This window comes from Neophocaena asiaeorientalis, unplaced genomic scaffold (genome assembly GCF_003031525.2).
Source record: "Neophocaena asiaeorientalis asiaeorientalis breed wild unplaced genomic scaffold, Neophocaena_asiaeorientalis_V1.1 scaffold134, whole genome shotgun sequence".
Taxonomy (NCBI): Eukaryota; Metazoa; Chordata; class Mammalia; order Artiodactyla; family Phocoenidae; genus Neophocaena; species Neophocaena asiaeorientalis.
In genome coordinates this window covers 13,595,737-13,615,043 of record NW_020185339.1, presented here as the reverse complement: position 1 = coordinate 13,615,043, position 19,307 = coordinate 13,595,737, and the positions used below count along the sequence as shown (strand labels likewise).

General features: G+C 41.0%; 1 protein-coding gene across 1 annotated transcript in view; it reads right to left on the bottom strand.

Moving 5' to 3' along the window:
• The window catches only part of CPM (carboxypeptidase M), an 85,483-nt gene extending 66,624 nt beyond the window's left edge, over positions 1-18,859 (bottom strand). The window contains exons 1-2 of the mRNA XM_024736371.1: positions 18,818-18,859; positions 18,352-18,514 (exon numbers count right to left, since the gene is read on the bottom strand). Coding sequence (XP_024592139.1) covers positions 18,352-18,511 — 160 coding nt within the window. The 5' untranslated portion in view covers positions 18,512-18,514; positions 18,818-18,859. The remainder of the gene's footprint in view (positions 1-18,351; positions 18,515-18,817) is intronic.
• Between the last annotated feature and the right edge of the window lie 448 nt (positions 18,860-19,307).

Below are 19,307 nucleotides of genomic sequence, written 5' to 3'. Positions count from 1 at the left end.
GATGTAAAAACTAAAACTATAAGAATATTGAAAAAAGTATAGGATACATTTATGACCTTGGGAGTAAAGAAGGCCTTTTAAAATGAGACATAAAACATAAAAGCATAAAGAAAACGATTGATGAATATGACCTCATAGAAATTTAAAACTTCTGTAAGGCAAAAGCTGTTGAAAACAACATTTAAAGACAAGCCACAGATGGGTGAAAATATTTGCCACGTATATAACAAAGACTACCCAGAATATCTAAGAAGGCCTACAGGCAAGTAGAAAAACAGGCAAAAGGCATGAGGAAGTAAAAAAGGCCAGTGAACTTTAAATGTAAATTTCACAGGCCAGGAATTTGTGTTGGTTCACTGCCTCTAGCATCTAGAGCAGTACCTTGATGTTTATTTAATGTGAAGTAAACTGTGAAAACATGCTCATTCTAAGTTTCAATCATAAAAATGCAATTTTAAACGGAGACATTTTACACACTGGATTGGAAAAAAATTTCAGTGTTGGTTAGGATGTGGGGAAATGTCCACACTCATGTGGTGTTGGGAGGGTAAATATACATCCTATCGAAGGGCAATTTGTGAATATCTACCAAGTACAAGAATGCACATGCCTTTTGACTTAGCAATGCCTACCTCAGGAAATTACTGAGGGTATCAATCACAACATTGTTTGAGGGTATCAATCATAGCATTGTTTGAGAAAACAAAGTTGTAAATGACCTAAACACTCATCAACATGGAATTGACTGAATAAGCTATGGTAAAATCAAACCATGCCTAGTATGGGGCAGTTTAAAACAATGAGGTACGCCTACAGGTACCAACCTCCAACACACATAAGTGAAAAAGACAAGCTGCGTAACAATACTAGCTAAGCAATACCCATAAAACTGTAGACACATGCATATGTTCTCTATGTAAATGCACAGAAAAAAGTTTGTATATGAATTTTTTTCCTTCACATATATTCTGGAATCTTCCCGTGTCAAAAGAAAAATCTAACTTGTTCTTTTATAGAGGTTGTGGAATGTTTCATTGACCGGGTATAGCATAAGCTAATCAATTCCCTGTTGATGAATGTATGGTTATTCTTGGACAGCTTTATTGAGATATAATTCACATACTACACAATTCACAATTCACCCACTTAAAGTGTACAATTCAATAGTTTTGGTATATTACATTATTAATTTTTAAAAACTGATAAAATATAACATAAAATGTGTCATTTTAACGCAATTTTAAGTGTACAGTTCAATGGCATTAATTAGATGACTATATCATTTTCATTTTTACTATTGTAAATAAATGCTGTAAATCTACATCCTCATACATACTTTGTGCCAATGTGCTTCTCTATAGGACAGAAAGCTCTCATCTGCTGAGGGCCAGAGATAAAGAATGATAAAGAGAAATATGGGTGGGTTTTTTCCTACATTACTGTTAAATGTGATTTTTTTTTTTTTTGCGGTACGCGGGCCTCCCACCGCCGCAGCCTCTCCCACCGCGGAGCACAGGCTCCGGACATGCAGGCCCACCGGCCACGGCTCACGGGCCCAGCCGCTCCGCGGCATGTGGGATCCTCCCGGACTGGGGCACGAACCCCTGTCCCCTGCATCGTCAGGCGGACTCCCAACCACTGCGCCACCAGGGAAGCCCTAAATGTGATTTTAAACCTCTCAAAGAGATAGGGGATTTTCCAAAGCAAATGCAAAAGTGGAAAAGCAAAAACTCCTCATTTTCCTATGTTCATTTAAGTTGTCAAGTACATAAAAACCAGTTAAAGCAAAGGATGATCTGTCACCCAGTATCTGAGCATGCATATGCTAGATCCCAATGGAATCCGTTATCTGCTATCTGACAACTTATCCTGAGTCTTTTTCGTCAAACACACCACAAGCAATTGGACCCTACGTAGAGAGACACAGCCTAATATTAGATCTGGTTTCCTAACCTGAACTTCTCAGTCTAACCAGAGGGTGACGGCTGGCAGTTCACTTAATCCAATGGACTAATGTCCCTGCTTTGTAAAATGGAGGGTCTAGCCCGGATGCTAGAACTTGTGCGGGCCAGGTCACAAGGTGTGCTGGCGGGAACGAGGTCAGCCTAAAACCACAGATATGCCGGGAGGCAAGCTCTATAGTCTGGGAGCTCTGGTCTGAATGTGCCAGCGACTTGTTTTGCGGCCCCGGGCAAGTTACTAAACCGCTGACACGTCAGTCTCTAAAGCTGTCAATTGGTATTTACCTTACAGGGTGTTGTGATGGTTCAATGAGACAAAGCACGCATACTGCCTCGCTTGTGTCTGACACCAAAGATGCCCTCAATAAAGGGTAGCTTCAAGTGTTTTAAACACCAAAGCATGTGTCAGTGCCATTCATCCAAGTTGCCAAATATCCCAACTTATGTAACAGCAATAGTAGCTTATACCTCTGTAGCATTTATTACGTGCCAGTCACATCCTGAGTGCTTAACATCTATGAACTTATTTAACCCTCTGATCATCCTATGAGATGGATACTATTACTTCCATGTTACAAAAGAAGAAATAGGCACAGAGGGTAAGAATCTCATTCAAGATCACAATTACTGTATAGCATAACCAGTCTTTGAACACAGGCAATCTGTACTCTACAGAGTCTGTGTTCTTAGGCACTATTAAATGCAAATATCTGTGTATTTATAGGTGTGGACATAAATGTGGTATTTCCCCCTTTTCTGATAGCTCTCCAGTTTCAATACCTGGTATCAACATCCCTTCCTTACCAAGATGTAAAAAATTAAGAGTACTTCGATAAAACACTCAAATTTCACCCTACCACCTAATTTTAAAACCTATTTTTTAAATGACTGCCAAATGAGAACTTGTTTTAAAGGCAGCTATAAAAAGAATGAATATAAGCGAGGACATTATTAAACTTCTCATTGGTCACTCTAAGATTACACTGTGACTCCTATGAGCCTAAGGTGTTTTGAAACTCAAATGCTTGGAGAGTTACCTTCTCATACTGAACAGTATTCTGTTTCATTAGCTTACTCTATTTCCCTAGAGTTTCCACCTGAAAATTGAACAGTTTCTCACTAGATCACATGTGCTTTTAACATCAGCTCATAACATGCCTCTCAGAGGAAACAGGCTTTGGACTGCTCATGGAGCAAACCTCAGTGTTTAGCAGCTGGGATTCTGTTAATTTACCCCATGTAAAAGGTTACTTTTGTTTTCCTCCCTTAATTCACTTCTATCTCCATCTCTAGCATACAGGGGAAAGCTTTCCCCCTCTAGCAAGTAGGACCCCAGTGGTGAGGAATGACACAGTTACTTGTCTGACCCAACCACCTGGTTCCCGGCATGCACAGGAGGAGTTCAGTCAGGTCAGGGCAGCTCAAGCACCCCTATACTACACCAGCAACTTCTCCTCCCAGACATTAAGGATGCTGAGTACACTCTGTCCTACCCATCGGGTGGCAGGGGTCCTGCAGCCTTAGCATCTAAGGTATCTTACTCTGCTCATTGGAAAATCCAAAGTTCTTGATGGCCAGATTCTGCTCTCTACCACCTCATCCATCAATGGAGGCTGTATAAGTCTAAATCTCAGTTGTCAGGACAGAGCTCCTGGGCCCAGACAAATCGGTAGAGGTGTTGAGAGCGTTTCTGAGCATTTTGAGATATTTAGATAGACTATGTCTGCCCAGAGTATAGCAAGGATGTAGGCGTGGGAAGTCTCACGAGTGAGATCTTTTGTCTAATCCAACACACAGGTGATCAGCCAAGATACTCTTATTTATACAAGCATTTGGCTTGATAGAGTATATTCAATGTTTTCTAACAGATACAATCTTGTTTTGATCAGTTTCAGAGGACTCTGAACCTTTGTAAAGCATCACACATATATGTCCCACTAAAAAAGAACATGCCAAAGGGCAGAAATTAATACCCCTCAGCACCCGCCAGAAAGACTGGCATATTGCCTTGTTTATGGCACTTCCTCAGTCTATTCTTGCAAAGACTCCATAGTCAGTGCAGTAGTTTTCATGTTACCTGCCCCTGGGTCATGGAACCTTTATTCCAATAGGTTCTTGTATGAAGATCCAATGTAAGAAGTTAAAGCTGAGCTGCTCTGGTTTAAGGAAGGGGAACCCAAGCTGTTGACTGTCTCCTTACTCACTAAGTCATCTTGACAGAAGCCTCCAGCTTCTAGAGACCATTTGAAAACTGGAAGAACTGGTACTTTGAAACCTGGGTTTGAGTTCCCAGCTCTGCCCCTTACCAGCTAAGTTGCCTTGGGCAAGTCACCTTTTCCCCAAGCCTCAGTTTCCCATCTGTAAAGCAGGGATAACACTACTTAATTCCCGGGTTGATGGCAGGATTTAAAAGAAGGCATGAAAGTAGCTAGTACATAACAAGCATTCAATAAAGTGTACAGCTTTATTACTAATGGTCAAATACCCCCTTTTATTACTCTTTAAACATATTTTCCCAAGGACAGAGAACAGAATGTCCTATGGAATCATAGCCCCTTGGGGGCTACAAAGAGTGCAGTTTTAGTGAAGAGTGAGTCAAAATATTTCCCTATTTATCACTGTCCTTTGAACAATCTGCTTACAAAAAACCAAAACCAAACCAAAACCAAACCCATAATGACAAAATCCTTCTAAAACTTTGTATTTTGCAGTGAGCACAAACTAAGATACCCTAGATGCTAAGACACATTAGAAATCACCGTCAGCTCTTTATCCTTGACCGTGTACAGGGGCAGTGCCCCAGCTGCTGCTGGAAGCAAAATCTCACCCTGCCCCTTAGCTCCACTCTGTTTTCCCATTCACTTTACCGGGAATTCCTACCCCCTCACCTATCAGCCTGGGAACAGTCAAAGCTTTGTCCAATTATCAGCTTCCTTGATAAGACTTTCTCGACTTTCCCAAGCAACCTGGAGGCCAGGCCTTTGAACGGTCATGGCCCTGTTACAGTACTTTTCCCATTAAGGTGATTGGGTGTAAGGCCCAGCCCTAGTTCCTAAAGAGAAAGGTCCAGGTTCTTTGTATCCACCTGCCCAGGTTCTGGTAGACAACAGGAGGGCAATAAATCGTTGTTGAACGAACATGTAAATGAATTACTGAAAGACACATTTGGATTACTAACCCAGATTTATCAGTTACCAAGACATAATTTTGGATCAATTTCTTCATCTATGAAGTCTCTTTGCTCTCAGCTCTAAAAACGTGAATGTAAAGAGTTTTCATATAGCTTAAGCGAGGAAAATTTGTAAAGGGCCTAGCACGGTGCCTGGCACATGACAGGTACTCAGTAAAGAGCAGCTGCATTTCTTTCATTTTCCCATCCTTGCTGCTCCTATTCAATAGCTTACCTAGAAAATGAGCCCAAGATTATGTCCCCTCTCAGTGCTGCTATATATCACCTGAAAAGTTCAAGTGGCTGTATAGTTGACCCTTAAACAGTGAGAGGGGTCAGGAGTGCCAAGCCTCTGAGCAGTCAAAGTCTGTGTATAACTTAGCTGGTCCTTGGTATCTGTAGTTCCTCAGTGGAGGATTCAACCAACCGCGGATCATGTAGTTTGGTTGTATTTACTATTGAAAAAAGATCTGCGTGTACGTGGACCAGCGCAGTTCAAGCTCATGTTGTTCAAGGGTCAACTGTACTTCATAATAACAATATTCCAATACTGTTTTAAAATAGAAGGTAATCTGTTTCTATTTTGTGCACTGTTGGCGGGAATGTAAATTGGTACAGCTACTATAAAAAAATTAAAACCGTAACTACCAGCAATTCCACTTCTGGGTATTTATCTGAAGGAAAAATGAAATCAGTATGTCCAAGAGGTATCTGCATCCCCACGTTCAATGCAGTATTATTCACAATAGCCAAAACACAGAAACAACCTAAATGTCTGCAGATGGATGAACGGTTAAAGAAAATGTGATATGTACATACAATGGACTATTATTCAGCCGTGAAAAAGAAGGAGATCCTGCCATTTGCGACAGCATGGAGGAAGTGAGGGCATTATGCTAGGTGAACTGAGACAGAGCTATGATCTCACATATATGTGGAATCTAAAAAAGCTGAACTCATAGAAACAGAGTGGATTGGTGGTTGCCAGGCGCTGGGGAGCAGGGGAAATAGGGAGATGTTGATCAAGGGGTACAAACTACCAGCTCTAAGTTCTGAGGATTTACTATACAGTACAGTGACTATAGTTAACAATACGGTATTATATAAAGTTGCTGAATGATTAGACTTAAAAGTTGGCACCACCACCACAACAAAATAGTAATTGTGTGAGGAGAAGGATGTGTTAACTCATCTTTTTATGGTAAACCTTTTACAGTACATGTATTATCAAATCATCACGTCACACACTTTAAACTTACACAACGTCGTATGCCGATATTATATCTCAATACCGTTGGGAAAAATTTTTTAAGTGTCTGTTCCTAGGTACTCTGACATTTTTCTTTGAATTCTAGATTTAATTAATATTTATCACTTTCTGTATAAGTTTGGCATAACCAGAATTTGTCTCCAAAATGGCTGATTAAAAAATCATCTCTTTTTGTGTGATCCGGGCTCTGTGAGGGCAAAAAGACACTAGGATGTGCGATGCGTCACTGAAATGTTTCTGGTAAGCTGTATGATAAAGGTAAGTGATCTTTAAGGTTTAAGTGAATAATCCGATCCAATTATGCTATTTAAATCAGAACTCTTCACACTGACAGCTCTTAGGAACTGTTATTATTTTTACAGATTTCTTATTACGTTTTGTTGGTGCTCTCGTTTATTCACCCTGGCATGTTTGTATTTTCTCACTGATTTCTTATTCCAGACATGGCTGTTTCACCTTATTTCTTAAAGGGAATCTTTATTGTAATGCAAAATGAATTGTAAAATGATCAGGAATTTTCCAATCAAGAAAACAAATCTGTCACTTTCCTATCAGGCAGGAGTCCCTAGGATGACGTGACTCCCTTTGGATGAAGCAAGAAGTCTTTCACAAGGTGGGCAAGGTCTTCCACGATCTGCCCATCTTGCCTCCTCTCGTCCCTTCATGCTCTCCTCTCCAGCCACACTCAACTTCTTTTGCTACACAAGGTCCACATGCTCCTTAACCACCAGGTCTCTGAACACGCCACTTATGGCCTTGCCTTCCCCCTTTCACCTGGCTGACTTCTGTCCTTCCGATCCCCTGCCATCTACTCCCCTAGGGTGAATCTCATCTGCATTTACTAGGATGTCTCTTCCTTCCCACTCACCCCTCAGATCATCGGCTCCATCAGGACAGGGACCATGTTTGACTTCTTTACCTCTATATTTTTATATATAGTTTGTGGCCAGCACACGCCACAAACTATACTAGGCATTCGATACATGTTTGCTGAATAAATTGAATGAATCTGTCTAGAGATAAACAGATTTAACTAAGGCTACTTTGGGATCTGTCAGTTAACTTTATGGCTCTCAGTCTTCACTTGTAACTGCATCCAACATGGTTGAGCACGACCTCAGTGAGGAAAGAGTTAACACAGCTGGTCTGTTTTATTCACTTCTTGCTTATCTCTGGAACACCTGCACTCGTTGTAATGACTCTTAACCAAACTCTGAGCACTAAACTTCTTCAGTGTTCACTAATTATTGATGCAAGACAGAGCGTCAGCGTGTACCAGGCCGAAAGCATTGTTTAAAGTAAACGTGAAGATTCATGATGGGCACCTGGGACCTAGTGTGGGTCTGCACCCTGTGGGTCACAATAGTCATGTGACCAGCTCCTGTGAAGAACTCTGAGTCTCCACAGACTCGAGTGGGCTTCCCTGAGTGCACAGCTGGAGAGAAGCATGCATCTGTGGGGTCCTCACCGAGGGAGAACAGGCAAGCCCATGCTGACTCCTCTAGTCTTTGCCTACATGTATCATTATTCTGCTGTGCCTGCACTGTTTCCTTGGCTTCATAAATCTTGGCTGCGAGTATGACTTTGTTGAGTCACGAGTCCTTCCAGCAATTCACTAGTGGGTGGTCATGGGACCCCAAGACAGCCTCCTTTTTGAACTGCTGCCCTTCCTTCATGTCTGTGATATCACTCTTCACCTTTCTCCTACTTCCTTGCTGAATTTTTTTTTTCCCATCTCCTTTGTTGGCTTCTGTCTCTACCTGACTCAAAATACAACAGTATCCTCTGGCTCTATTCTGGCCCTCTTTTATCTCTACTTTCTTGTTAGATTATTTTATAATCCCATGGGTTTCAATGCCATCTACATGTTGACGACTCTCAAGCTTATTTCTACAGCCAAAACTTTCCTCCAAACTCCACCTACACACCTGCCTACTGGACGTTCCAACTGGATGTCTATTAAGGATTTCAAATTTTAAAAAATTGTCTAAATCAGAGGTCTTGATTTCAACCCAAACTTGTCCTCTTCTAGTATTTCCTATCTTGGTAAATAATACCTCAGGTGCTCAGCTGTCCAAGCTGAAAACCTAAAGGTCATCCTGGATCTTCTATTTTTCCCTATCTCTGCCCACCCCCTTCCAATCCAGTAAGGAAGTATTGTTGGTTTTATTTCCAAAGTAGATCTCTAATCCCTCCACTTCTCTCCATTTCTAATACAGCATCTTCATCCAAATCACCATCATCAACAGTTGCCTGGATTATTATTATAACTGGATCAGTCTCCCTGCTTCTATACTTGCCCCTTTTTAATTAATTCTCTATTCAGCAGCCAATGCCATAATTTTTCCAAACCTACATCAGATGACATCACTCCGATTAAAACCCTTCAGTGGTTTTCCATTATTCTTAGAACAGAATTCAAACTCTCCCTGTTTGAATTAGCATACCAGGCACTCTGTGAACTGTCCCCTGCACGCCTCTCCAGCTTTACCCAGTACCACTCTCTGCATGCTTACTGTGCTCCAGCACCACCGGCCTCATTTCTGTTCTTGGAATACAACACAATCCTTTCCACCTCAAAGCCTCTGGACTCTCTGCCCACCCCTACACCGCGAGCTAGAGTGCCGCTGAGACTGAAGACACATTTTGTGCATTTAGAAGTATATGTCATTAAAACTCACAAGATACCGAGGCCCAGCTACGTGTTTATTAAGGCTAGAATGTGGTATTTCCCAATTTGTCTTTCTGTTTTTTCATAAATAGAAAGGAACTCACCGGTAACAAATGATAATCCCACTAGGCTTATCTCTAGGTTATCTCTAGTAGAGAGAGATTATTCATCTCAGTCTCTAAGAGTAACAGAAAAAAAATAAAATGTGTTCCATAACTGAGCAACCTGCATCTCAAATTCAACCCCACGTGCATTTGGTATTATTACTAAGGTGTAAGTAAATCTAATTTTAAAATAACAGGAAAACTCCTGTGGAATTGCCCCATGTTAAAATGATCTGTTCTCCCCATGTGTCCACACTTTCACAAGAGTGAACAGCCCCCTTTAAAAGAATTTTAATGGTTGGGCTTGACTGAGTTACCAACAATGGGCAAGGGAATGGATACTTAACAGGGACTAAAAATTAAAGCTAGGATACTTTCAACCTTCAGCCTGTCTACCTGTTTACTTCCAAAACCTGAACATCTTAAACCTGTAAAGCATTCCTGAGTATGGAGGGGAAAAAAGACCCTTAAAATCGAGGGATTCCAAGTATCTGCTTAACTTTTCTGGTGGGGGGGGTAGGGGGGAGGCTTCATCACATGGTCCTTTTCGCTTTTTCACATTCTCTAGATAGACACTTGAACTATTTTTTCACTGTTCAAATAAAACCAGGGATATTTACTTAACCTCTTCTTAATGGAGGGTGTGTGTGTGTGTGTGTGTGTGTGTGTGTGTGTGTGTGTGTGTGTGTGTCTCCTACATTTACTCTCTCTTCTCTTAATACATGTTTGGTTAGTGTTTGGGGGCTGAGCCAGAACCCCTCTAGGTATGTCAGTGAATGACTCAGTTATGCCCTTGACTGCCTGAAGGACACTAACCTCCCTGTTGCCCTCCAGCATGAGCTGTGTCACAATGAGGTCCTCCTATACTACCTCTCCAAGGTATCATGCTACTTCCCATAACATTGTTTTATTGCAGTATAACCTGTTTTTGCTAAAACTATTTCATTTTCCTGAGGAACTGAAGTATTTACTACATACAACATATGTATAACTACATAACGTTGCGTATATAAAGTTACATATAGTATGTGTAACTATATAAATGTATATAAAAGCATATATATATATACATCCTATATACTTATACATAATAGCATACTATATACTATACTGTATAAAAGTGTATAAAAGCATATTTACATTAATGTTTCCTTTGCTATGCATGGAAAAACTCTTCAGCTGTGATCCTCACTGTGCCTGTCACATATAATCAGCACGTAACTGGGCCTAAGATATGAAGATGAATGAAGTCTGGTCCCTGCCCTCCAGGTACAACATAGACAGAGCTCCTGGAAGATGCTCTGGAAGAGGGGCGCAAGGAGATTCTAACTCTGCCCAGGCGACTAGAAAAAGACTTCCAGGAGGAGGTGACATTTTGAACCAAGCCTCAATCAACTGAATAAATGATCAAGTGGTCTCTAACATCCATTCCTGCTCTAAAAATGTGACGTTGTGCTCAATTTCACCTGACTGTATTCATGCACTTTGTCAGAAAGGAGGCTGAGTTATGTATTTGGATAACTGTCAGTTCAGGTGACTTTGGCTGTGCTCCTTAAGTGTGGTTCTAGTTTCCTCAGAGAGATTCCTATCAGAGAAATTTTTAAAACTGAGTAAACAACTAACTGAAAGTTCTTTGTTTATACAAACAGAGGGTTTGCTTTCTTCTTCTAGACTCTGTGACAGTGCTTGCATATTTGAAGGGTTTACCCTGTCATTAATGCCTTTATACCCCACCACGAAGGCTGCTATCTTCAGCTCTGAGGAAGTTCGGGATATGTCTGTGAAGCTAGTTTGAAGGCAACTTGTTTGAAGCTGGCGGCATTTTTGTGATGCCAAGGAGAGTAAACCTCCAGTTGAGCTTTTGACGAAGTTATGTACATGAAGGGTCACAGACCAGAAAATGTACACTTTTTAAACATCTGACATGTAGCAGTCCTTGTAAAACAGGGTTGAGAAAACATTTTTAATGTGCAACTTATGTCTGTTTTATTTACTTTATGTCTGTTTATTTGCACACAAACTCAAATTAGGATTTCCTAACCTCTCAGCAAACTACTACCCTATATTACATTGAATGGCTACGGAGCTAGGAAGAATACCAATTCTTTTCAATCACTACATAGGAAGTTCCGATTTAATCTTCTTCCCCTAACCCAAATGCACGTTGGTATTTGATATAACCTTCAAAACTTTACCTTTTTTTGGGTAATAAACTCTAAGGGAAAAGAATCTGCAAAAGAGATCTTTTGCAGAATCACTCTGCTGTACACCTGAAACTAACAACATTGTAAATCGATTATATTTCAATAAAAAACATTTTTTTTTTTACTTTAAGATTCTTCTTATCTTACGTTCTGACTTTGCACTCTTCGAGAAAGGGGCATTCTAAATTCACAAACCAAAGGAAGGAAACAGGGCGAATGGCAGTTATCTCTCAACTCTAGATACTATTTGTCACTGCGGTGTTACCACTAGGCACTCGTGTTTTGATTAAGAACGGAAACCAAACACCTTCTGTATGCTGGCTACATAAATTTGAAGTGGGTCTTATCAGCTCTCTGCATCTGTGGTTTTAGACCAACAGTCCCTAACCCTATCAGTTGATGCCTCTTTTTTCACGTCCAAGATTTTGCAGCTCCTCCTTCACCATGCTGGCATGAAATCCACAGAATATTTGCATACGTAATTTCAGGAAAGATTGATAAAACGTTCAAACTTTACATAAAGGGGAAATAAAAAGAAAGCAACTTATAATAAGAAAAAGCTGCTTAGATCAATTCTTGAGATTCACGGTGAAGGCATTTATTACAAACGCAGACTGATTCAGCTGTGTGGTCACTGATGCCAGGATTTTAAGAATGTGAAATATCTCAGAATCGAGTTCAGAGAAAAATATAATTGAATTTTCCCTCAATTTGCCTACAGGTACTATTCCTGGAAAGTTTGGTACATATTAAAATTGTGGGGAAAAAGTATTTTGTGTTTGTACATAAATCGAAACTGGTTTTAGCTGGTAAGCTGGTCTTGCACCTATGGAAGACATTAGAAAAGGTGGAGGACGATTTTTCACTAGGCACGACTATTCTGTGTGTTGCTAACAAGATCAGGAGGCTGCATCAGTGAGGTCCCCCCTCCAAAGACTTGAAAGTTATGGCCTAAACCTCCCCTCAATTTCCAAAATTCCCCCTAGGGGGCAGTACTACTCTTAATGAGAACCACTGTTCTCAACTCAGGAGACAGCATTTTGGTGGGTGGGTGTCCTGAAAGTGTGCAAACCAGAATCTCAGTCTTTTCCTTTTGCCTCATAACCAAACAGTTTTAGTATATAGAAAAAAAATTAAGTCTACACCAAAATATGTAATTCACACTGCTTTGGATGAAACTGTAAATACTGAAAAGGGGTCTAGGATTCCATAGCCTATCACTCCGCACATAAAATACATTTTACACAGGCCTTTTCTTGGATGATGGAGGATGCTCCTCAACTTTTGCAGAATCACAGCAGTCGGGGCAAGGGGAGGAGCAGGATGTATGGGGGAGGGGAAAAGGGACAAGAACAGAGAAAAAGGTAACTGGAGAAACTTTTCTCTACGGCAAAGAGCTTTAATGGTCCACTATTTGGCACAAGACAGACTTTGGTTCCAATCACCCCTCTGTCATTTACTAACTGTGGATGATTCATTCAATCTCAATTCTTCACATGTAAATTGGGGGATAATAATGGTATTTCGTGCCGTTGTTAGAGTGATTGAGGGGTATATGTAAAGTGCCAGGCAAAGAGTAAAATTCACTTAATGTTGGCTGCAATTATTATTTTTTTAAGTTTCAAATGTCACTAAAGTATTGGTGGTTGAAGCAGAGTAACATCCGTGTTACTTTTTGGATATTCTGTCTCTTCCTCTTAAAATCTCATACCACAAATATAGTGGAAATCTAAATCATTTCCTTGTAAGAAAAAAAGGCAGTGTCTTTAAGAAACTTAATGGTTATAAAACAAGGCTGATGTTCCTAAGGTGTTTCACAAAAGGACTTTACATTTCAAGTTAAAGAAGGGGAAAGGCTTGCTACCCCAATGTAACTTTAAATCACAAGTATGTATATTACAGCTGAAATTCCCAGATTTTAGTGGCTGTCTCAATATGTCAATATTTACATCACAGAAAGCATTTTATACAGGATCTCAAGCAAACTGGCTTGCCGATCACACTTGAGAAATGAATAGGGTGACAGAAAATCGAATGCTGTGGCAAACTCTCGTATCAAGTGTCCTTTTCAGAGGGTAAATCGCCAGCCAGAATCTACCCAGGCCAGGGGAGTAGGCAATGAGAGGTCTGTGTACATGAGCACAGTACATGCCTCTTTGGGGCACGAGTCTTAAGCCAGTTCTAGCGAGATTTTTGAGTATCTGCAACGTTATGACAACTCCTGGCGGAGGAATTCAATAAATATCTGTTGAATGCATATGTGAAGGTGAGAATCCTTGGGGAAAAATGCAGGAGAAATAAATTCTCCTTTATACTTTAAACACAACAACGAAAACTTTATGCTACAGTGATCTTTCATCATCATCATCACTATAACACTTAGCATAACATCTACCCTCATAGCAAATTTTAAAGTAAACGGTATTGTTAACTATAAGCACTCTGCTGTGCAGTAGATCTCTAGGACATATTCATCCTGTATGACCAAAACTTTGCACCCTCTGACAAATACTACAGTAATCTTTCAAACCAGGAATGTCTGATTTATGACTGATATAAAAGAAGAGGTAAGGGCTTCCCTGGTGGCGCAGCGGTTGAGAGTCCGCCTGCCGATGCAGGGGACACGGGTTCATGCCCCGGTCCGGGAAGATCCCCGGGAAGATCCCACATGCCGCGGAGCGGCTGGGCCCGTGAGCCATGGCCGCTGAGCCTGCGCGTCTGGGGCCTGTGCTCCGCAACGGGAGAGGCCACAGCAGTGAGAGGCCCGCGTACCGCAAGAAAAAAAAAGAAAAAAGATAAGAGGTAAGCATACATTTCTTGAGATCATCAATCAATACTCCTTTTGGAAATCAATTTGGTTACATGTATCAAATATATAGAACTGCTTTAAGACCTGGTAATTTCCTTTTTGGAAATATATCCCCAATAGCAGGTAATGTATCCTTAACAGCAACTCTTATGTAGTACTTATTATGTGCCAGAAATTATTCTAACCACCCAGTGTCACACTGCTACAAAGTAGAGGATCTAGAATTTGAACTTGGGCCTTGTAGTTCCAAAGCCTGTGTGTGCTCTGACAACTTTTGCTGTCTTAGCTACAAAGGTGTCCACTATGGCACTTTTTTTTTTTAATAACAGGAAAATTTAGAAACAAACTAAATGTCAGTGGGGTGTAAGTTAAATAAACAATAGTATATCCATTGATAGGACAAAAAGCAGGCATTAAAACTCAGGTCTTAGAAATAACATGTTTGCAGGGGCAAGCAAGATATTTGGCTCAGTGGGAGGGGAGAAAGGCACAAAACAGGGCATGTAGTCTTTCAGGTCTACTAAGTGTTTCCTTTGGACGGTGAGATTTTATTTTTCTCCTTGGTGCTTTGTTGTATCTTCCCAATTTTCTAAATGAGCTTGAGTTCCTTTTGTACTCAGAAAAAGAAAATTGCTAACAACAAATTTCTGTCTAGATCAGCACAGCCCAATCAAAATACAGTGCAAGTCGTATATGTAATTTAAAATGTTTTAGAAACCACAACCATATTAACAAAAGTAAAAAGAAACAGGTGAAGTTTTTTAGAAAATGTTTCTTATTTAGCCTTTATATCTAAAATATTACCACTTCAACATGGAATCAATATAAAAATATTAATGGACTATTTTACTTTTTTGTATGAAATCTTCAAAGTCACTTTTAGCACACCTTAATTTGGTCTAGTCACACTTCAGCTGCTCAGTAAACAAGTGGCTACTGGCTACTGTGTTGGATCCTTGGTAGAAGCTTTACTTTCAGATCTAGTGTGCCCAAAACATGACTCTGAAACCCTCCAGTAACTACCTCAGTCTTCATGTGACCAGCCACATCTGTGTCAAACCACTTCCTTAATGAGAAAGAGATGTGCTTCAGAGAAGGTGGATCTGAGTTTGAAGCCTCCCTCTAACACTTATCAGCTGTGTGATCTTCAGCAAGTTAATTAACTTCTCTGTGCCTCATTGGATCCTTTCTGTAAATGAGTATAAGGCCTATTTGAGTTGTTGAGATTGAAATAATGTATTACAACACCAAATACATGGAAAGCACTTTAGAACAAATTTTATTATCTAACCCTTGCTCTTTGCAACCCTCCTTATTCAGATCAAGGTTAGACTCAGCAGGAGGAAAGACAAGATTCTTAGAAAAGAGAGGTAGGAAATCTCATTTAAAGTGGTCCTAGAACTAATTTGGGAGGATGTGGAGAGAATAGCTGGGGAATCTATAATAAATACATTTGTATTTTAAAGGGGGCTACCTGATAGCAGGGCACAAATGGCACAACTTTTTGCTTGCTTCACATAGCTATCCCTCAGCAAATAGTCAAGCCACTAAACAAACAGATAAAAATCTCTGAATAGGTGCCAGGAACATGCTAGACAAAGGGGCTTAGGAGTAATTAAAAAAAAAAAAGGATAGGAGAGGTGTTCCCTTAACTGAATGAAGGAATGAATCAATGAACACTGTACATGTTCTGATTTTTCTCAACTCAGCTGTCTGTTCTTTTTGTTTTATAGTTGCCTCTGTTGTTTTACCTAAGATTTTCTTTACTCTGATATTAGGTAGTGGGATTTCCTCTAGAAGGCTCAACTGAAATATGGTCTGTCTCCTTTGGCTGAATCTAGGTGAAGTGTATATATGTACTCAGCTTCTGGGTAGGTTTCAAACATTTCAATATTAAAAACTGGAAAAAAACCAATTATAATAGAAGGCCATTAATCATGACATGTATCAATGGTTTTTTTAGCATCACTGTTTATAACAGAGGCCACCAGAAGCTATATAGATGCCGCAAAGAGGTGAATGATTAAGAAATTCACATAATCGAGGATAAAAGACTATATAGCAATAAACTCACACCTGCAGACCTTTCAATTCATGGAAATACGTAATGAAATAATGTGAACTGGGGGAAAAAAAGCAGAAGAGAATCCATGATTACGGTAATGAAAATACACGTGATATGCATCTACAAAAACTAAAAATGTATTTGGCGAGGTAGGAAGATTACTTTCCCTTCTAGGTATGTTGCCCACATTCACAATAACAAAGAAAAATAAATAACACATGTGGTAAATCTTGTTTGCTAAGCAAGCTTATCTTACATCAGAGGGCAGGATGGCCAGGGGAAACTGCGCATCTAGTGAAAAGAGTACCAACAAATACGCTTGGCAACCGACTCCCAGTTACTAGCGAGCAGTTTAACCTACTACTCAGAACCTAACAGCAGATTTGGGATTTTTCTTAAACCGGAGTAATTATTCAGAACATACTCAAAACAAATATTTGACCTAAACTAGTGTCAGATTTTATTTTTTACATGGTAATTCCTCAGTCCTTTAACCACAATAGTGCACACAAGGTAAAAACAATTAAGCCTGCTGCCTCTCATTATTACCGTGGTCTGATAGCACGCAGGGTAGATCAAAATAGCTGGTTGACATTGAGAGTCCCGTCACAAGCACTTTGTGCTTGAAAAAAATAAAAACCAAATCATTTAGTACTTAAAATTAACAACACTGGCATCACCTTGTGGGTTAAATGACTGAACAATAACTCAAGTTAGTTGTGTTCTATATTTCCTTTATTAATATAATTAGTATTCTTAGATCTTTTAAAATTGCTCTTCTCTAGCCCTAGGGGAAAATGATTTCAAAAGGCTGAATACACGTGCTGATTCAAGATATGCTTTCTCATACATCCAACCTCTATAAGTTTGGATGATACAGCAAAATATAGAGTAATTCTGGCTCCAACTCCTTAGCAACGTTGTTTAAAAACAAAAATGCCATTACACACATAAGCCAAGAATTTTTGTTGCGTTGCACATAAACAAATTTATGTAATACTTTTAAAATATAAAAACCATGGCCTTAATTGTTTGGAAAACGATTACTTAAGAATATGGTAATTAAGAGACTCACAAATTGGTTGAAAAACTCAGAGCTAAAATTCACACGGGGTTGAAATACACCGTATAAAGAGCTGACATCCAAATTACATACACTTGACAAAACTTATAATTTAAGCATTAAGTTATTTGCTAATCTCTTTGGGGAGGTACCAATATAATAAAAGATTGAGAAATAATAATATCTGGTAAAATTATTTGCCTTGTCCCAAAATGGCTAAGCCTTAAAGTAGAATCATCTGAGTGCCAATCCTGGTTATAAAACTCACTCAAGATCTGAGTGTTCTAGGGCAAAATACTTAATTTCACTATGATTCAATTTTCCTATCTACTAAAATTAGAATTACTTAATATATAGTTGTATATTTATACTTAATATATGGTTTCTAAATTAAAACAAAGTAATTAATAATGAACGTGAAAATACTAAGAGCAATACCAATCACTGCTATGGTACACTTATTATCCAGCAATTGTCTCGTTCAAATGGATAACTTTTAAAATAGCCTTTTAATCAGTACCAAAGCCACTTTTTTGCATAACTTTAAGCCATAGGGCTAATTATACGTGACACAGAAATCTCACCAACAGAACTGCCCTGTTTTAGTTTAAAAGAGACTTGAAGACACGATCCTAACAGTCCGAGTCATATTTAAAGAAGCCATCAAAAAGGGAAACAAACCTGAGATGGGTAAACAGACTTCCTTGGCAGAAGTTCATGTAGAAAACTAAAACCTAAAGTACTCATCCCAGGAAATCACTGTCTGCAAGATCCCAAAACAGAACGCCATTAACGCAAAGCACTCGACACCGAACGACAGCGGAGACGTTTAGTAAAATTCAGGTCTTACTACTCCCCTGACAAAAAGCAACACAACACACAAAAGCAGAAACAACCAACACGCAAGGCAGGGATGGAACCGCTCGAGACCCTCTGAGTCGCTTCATGGAGAGGGAGGGGACAGGAGGCTAAGGCATATTTAATGAATGAAACTGAGGACTAGGGGTTTGGGAAAGTACACGAAACGGACCCTACCTTCCACAGATTCCCCGATACTGTGTAAGTGAGTGATAGAACTGTAGTTTTGGGAAATACTCTTCAGGAACTCTTCCATCTCTGGCTGGTGGTGGTAGCTGAAGTCCAGCGCAGCTATCACAGGCAGCAACAGCCCTAGCCAGAGGCGGGCGCAGTCCATGTTCTAGAGATGAATAAAAACAATAATAAAGCTGAGCAGGTGAGGAAGGGGGTAGTGGGGAGTGTGCACGTTACTCGCCTCGGCTCCGCTGTCTAGTCTCAGATCTCCCGGCACTAACACTCCCAGCTTCCGAAGGACGTAAAAGTTGGAAGCAACAGCTTCGGGAGTTAGCGCACCCGGAACACGGGCAGCCCCTGGTGCCCTCCATCCCGCCTCCCACCCTCTCCTCCTCCCCACGTCTCGGCCGCTCTCCGCCGCCCGACAGCTGCAGCAGCTGCGCCCGACCCCCCGCGTCCGGCTCCTCACCCCAAGCCCAGGCGCGCACCGCCGCCCGGCGGCTGCCACCAGACGGGACCCAGTATTAATAGCCCGGCCAGGGTCCCACCCACGACGCCTGACTGACGTCTCTCCGGCCCACTCAGGCGCCGCGAGGAGCACTCCGGGGCGGGGCCGAGCCGGGCGGTCCGGGCTCCTCGGCCTCCTTCTAGGTCCCTGGGCGCGGCGGCGAGCTTCCCGAAACCGAGTTACCTCGCGCGGCCCGTTTTTGCCGGCGCCCCAGGTTGGCAGTGCGCTCATCCCGGCCACGGCTCCGTCCGCTGAAGGGGTCCGGGGCGCTCCACCAAAGGGGCACGAGGTGTCTCCAGCTGCAGCGAGCTTGGAGACGCTAAAGGCTTGGACGGCTTTTCGAGTTGGGCGGTGCGGGCCGGCGCGTACTGGGCTCACCTGGAGCCCCACGAGGCGCCGCGAGTCTCGGGCGCCCGCAGCCCCGAGCGGGCTCCTTTGCTCTTCGGCGCCG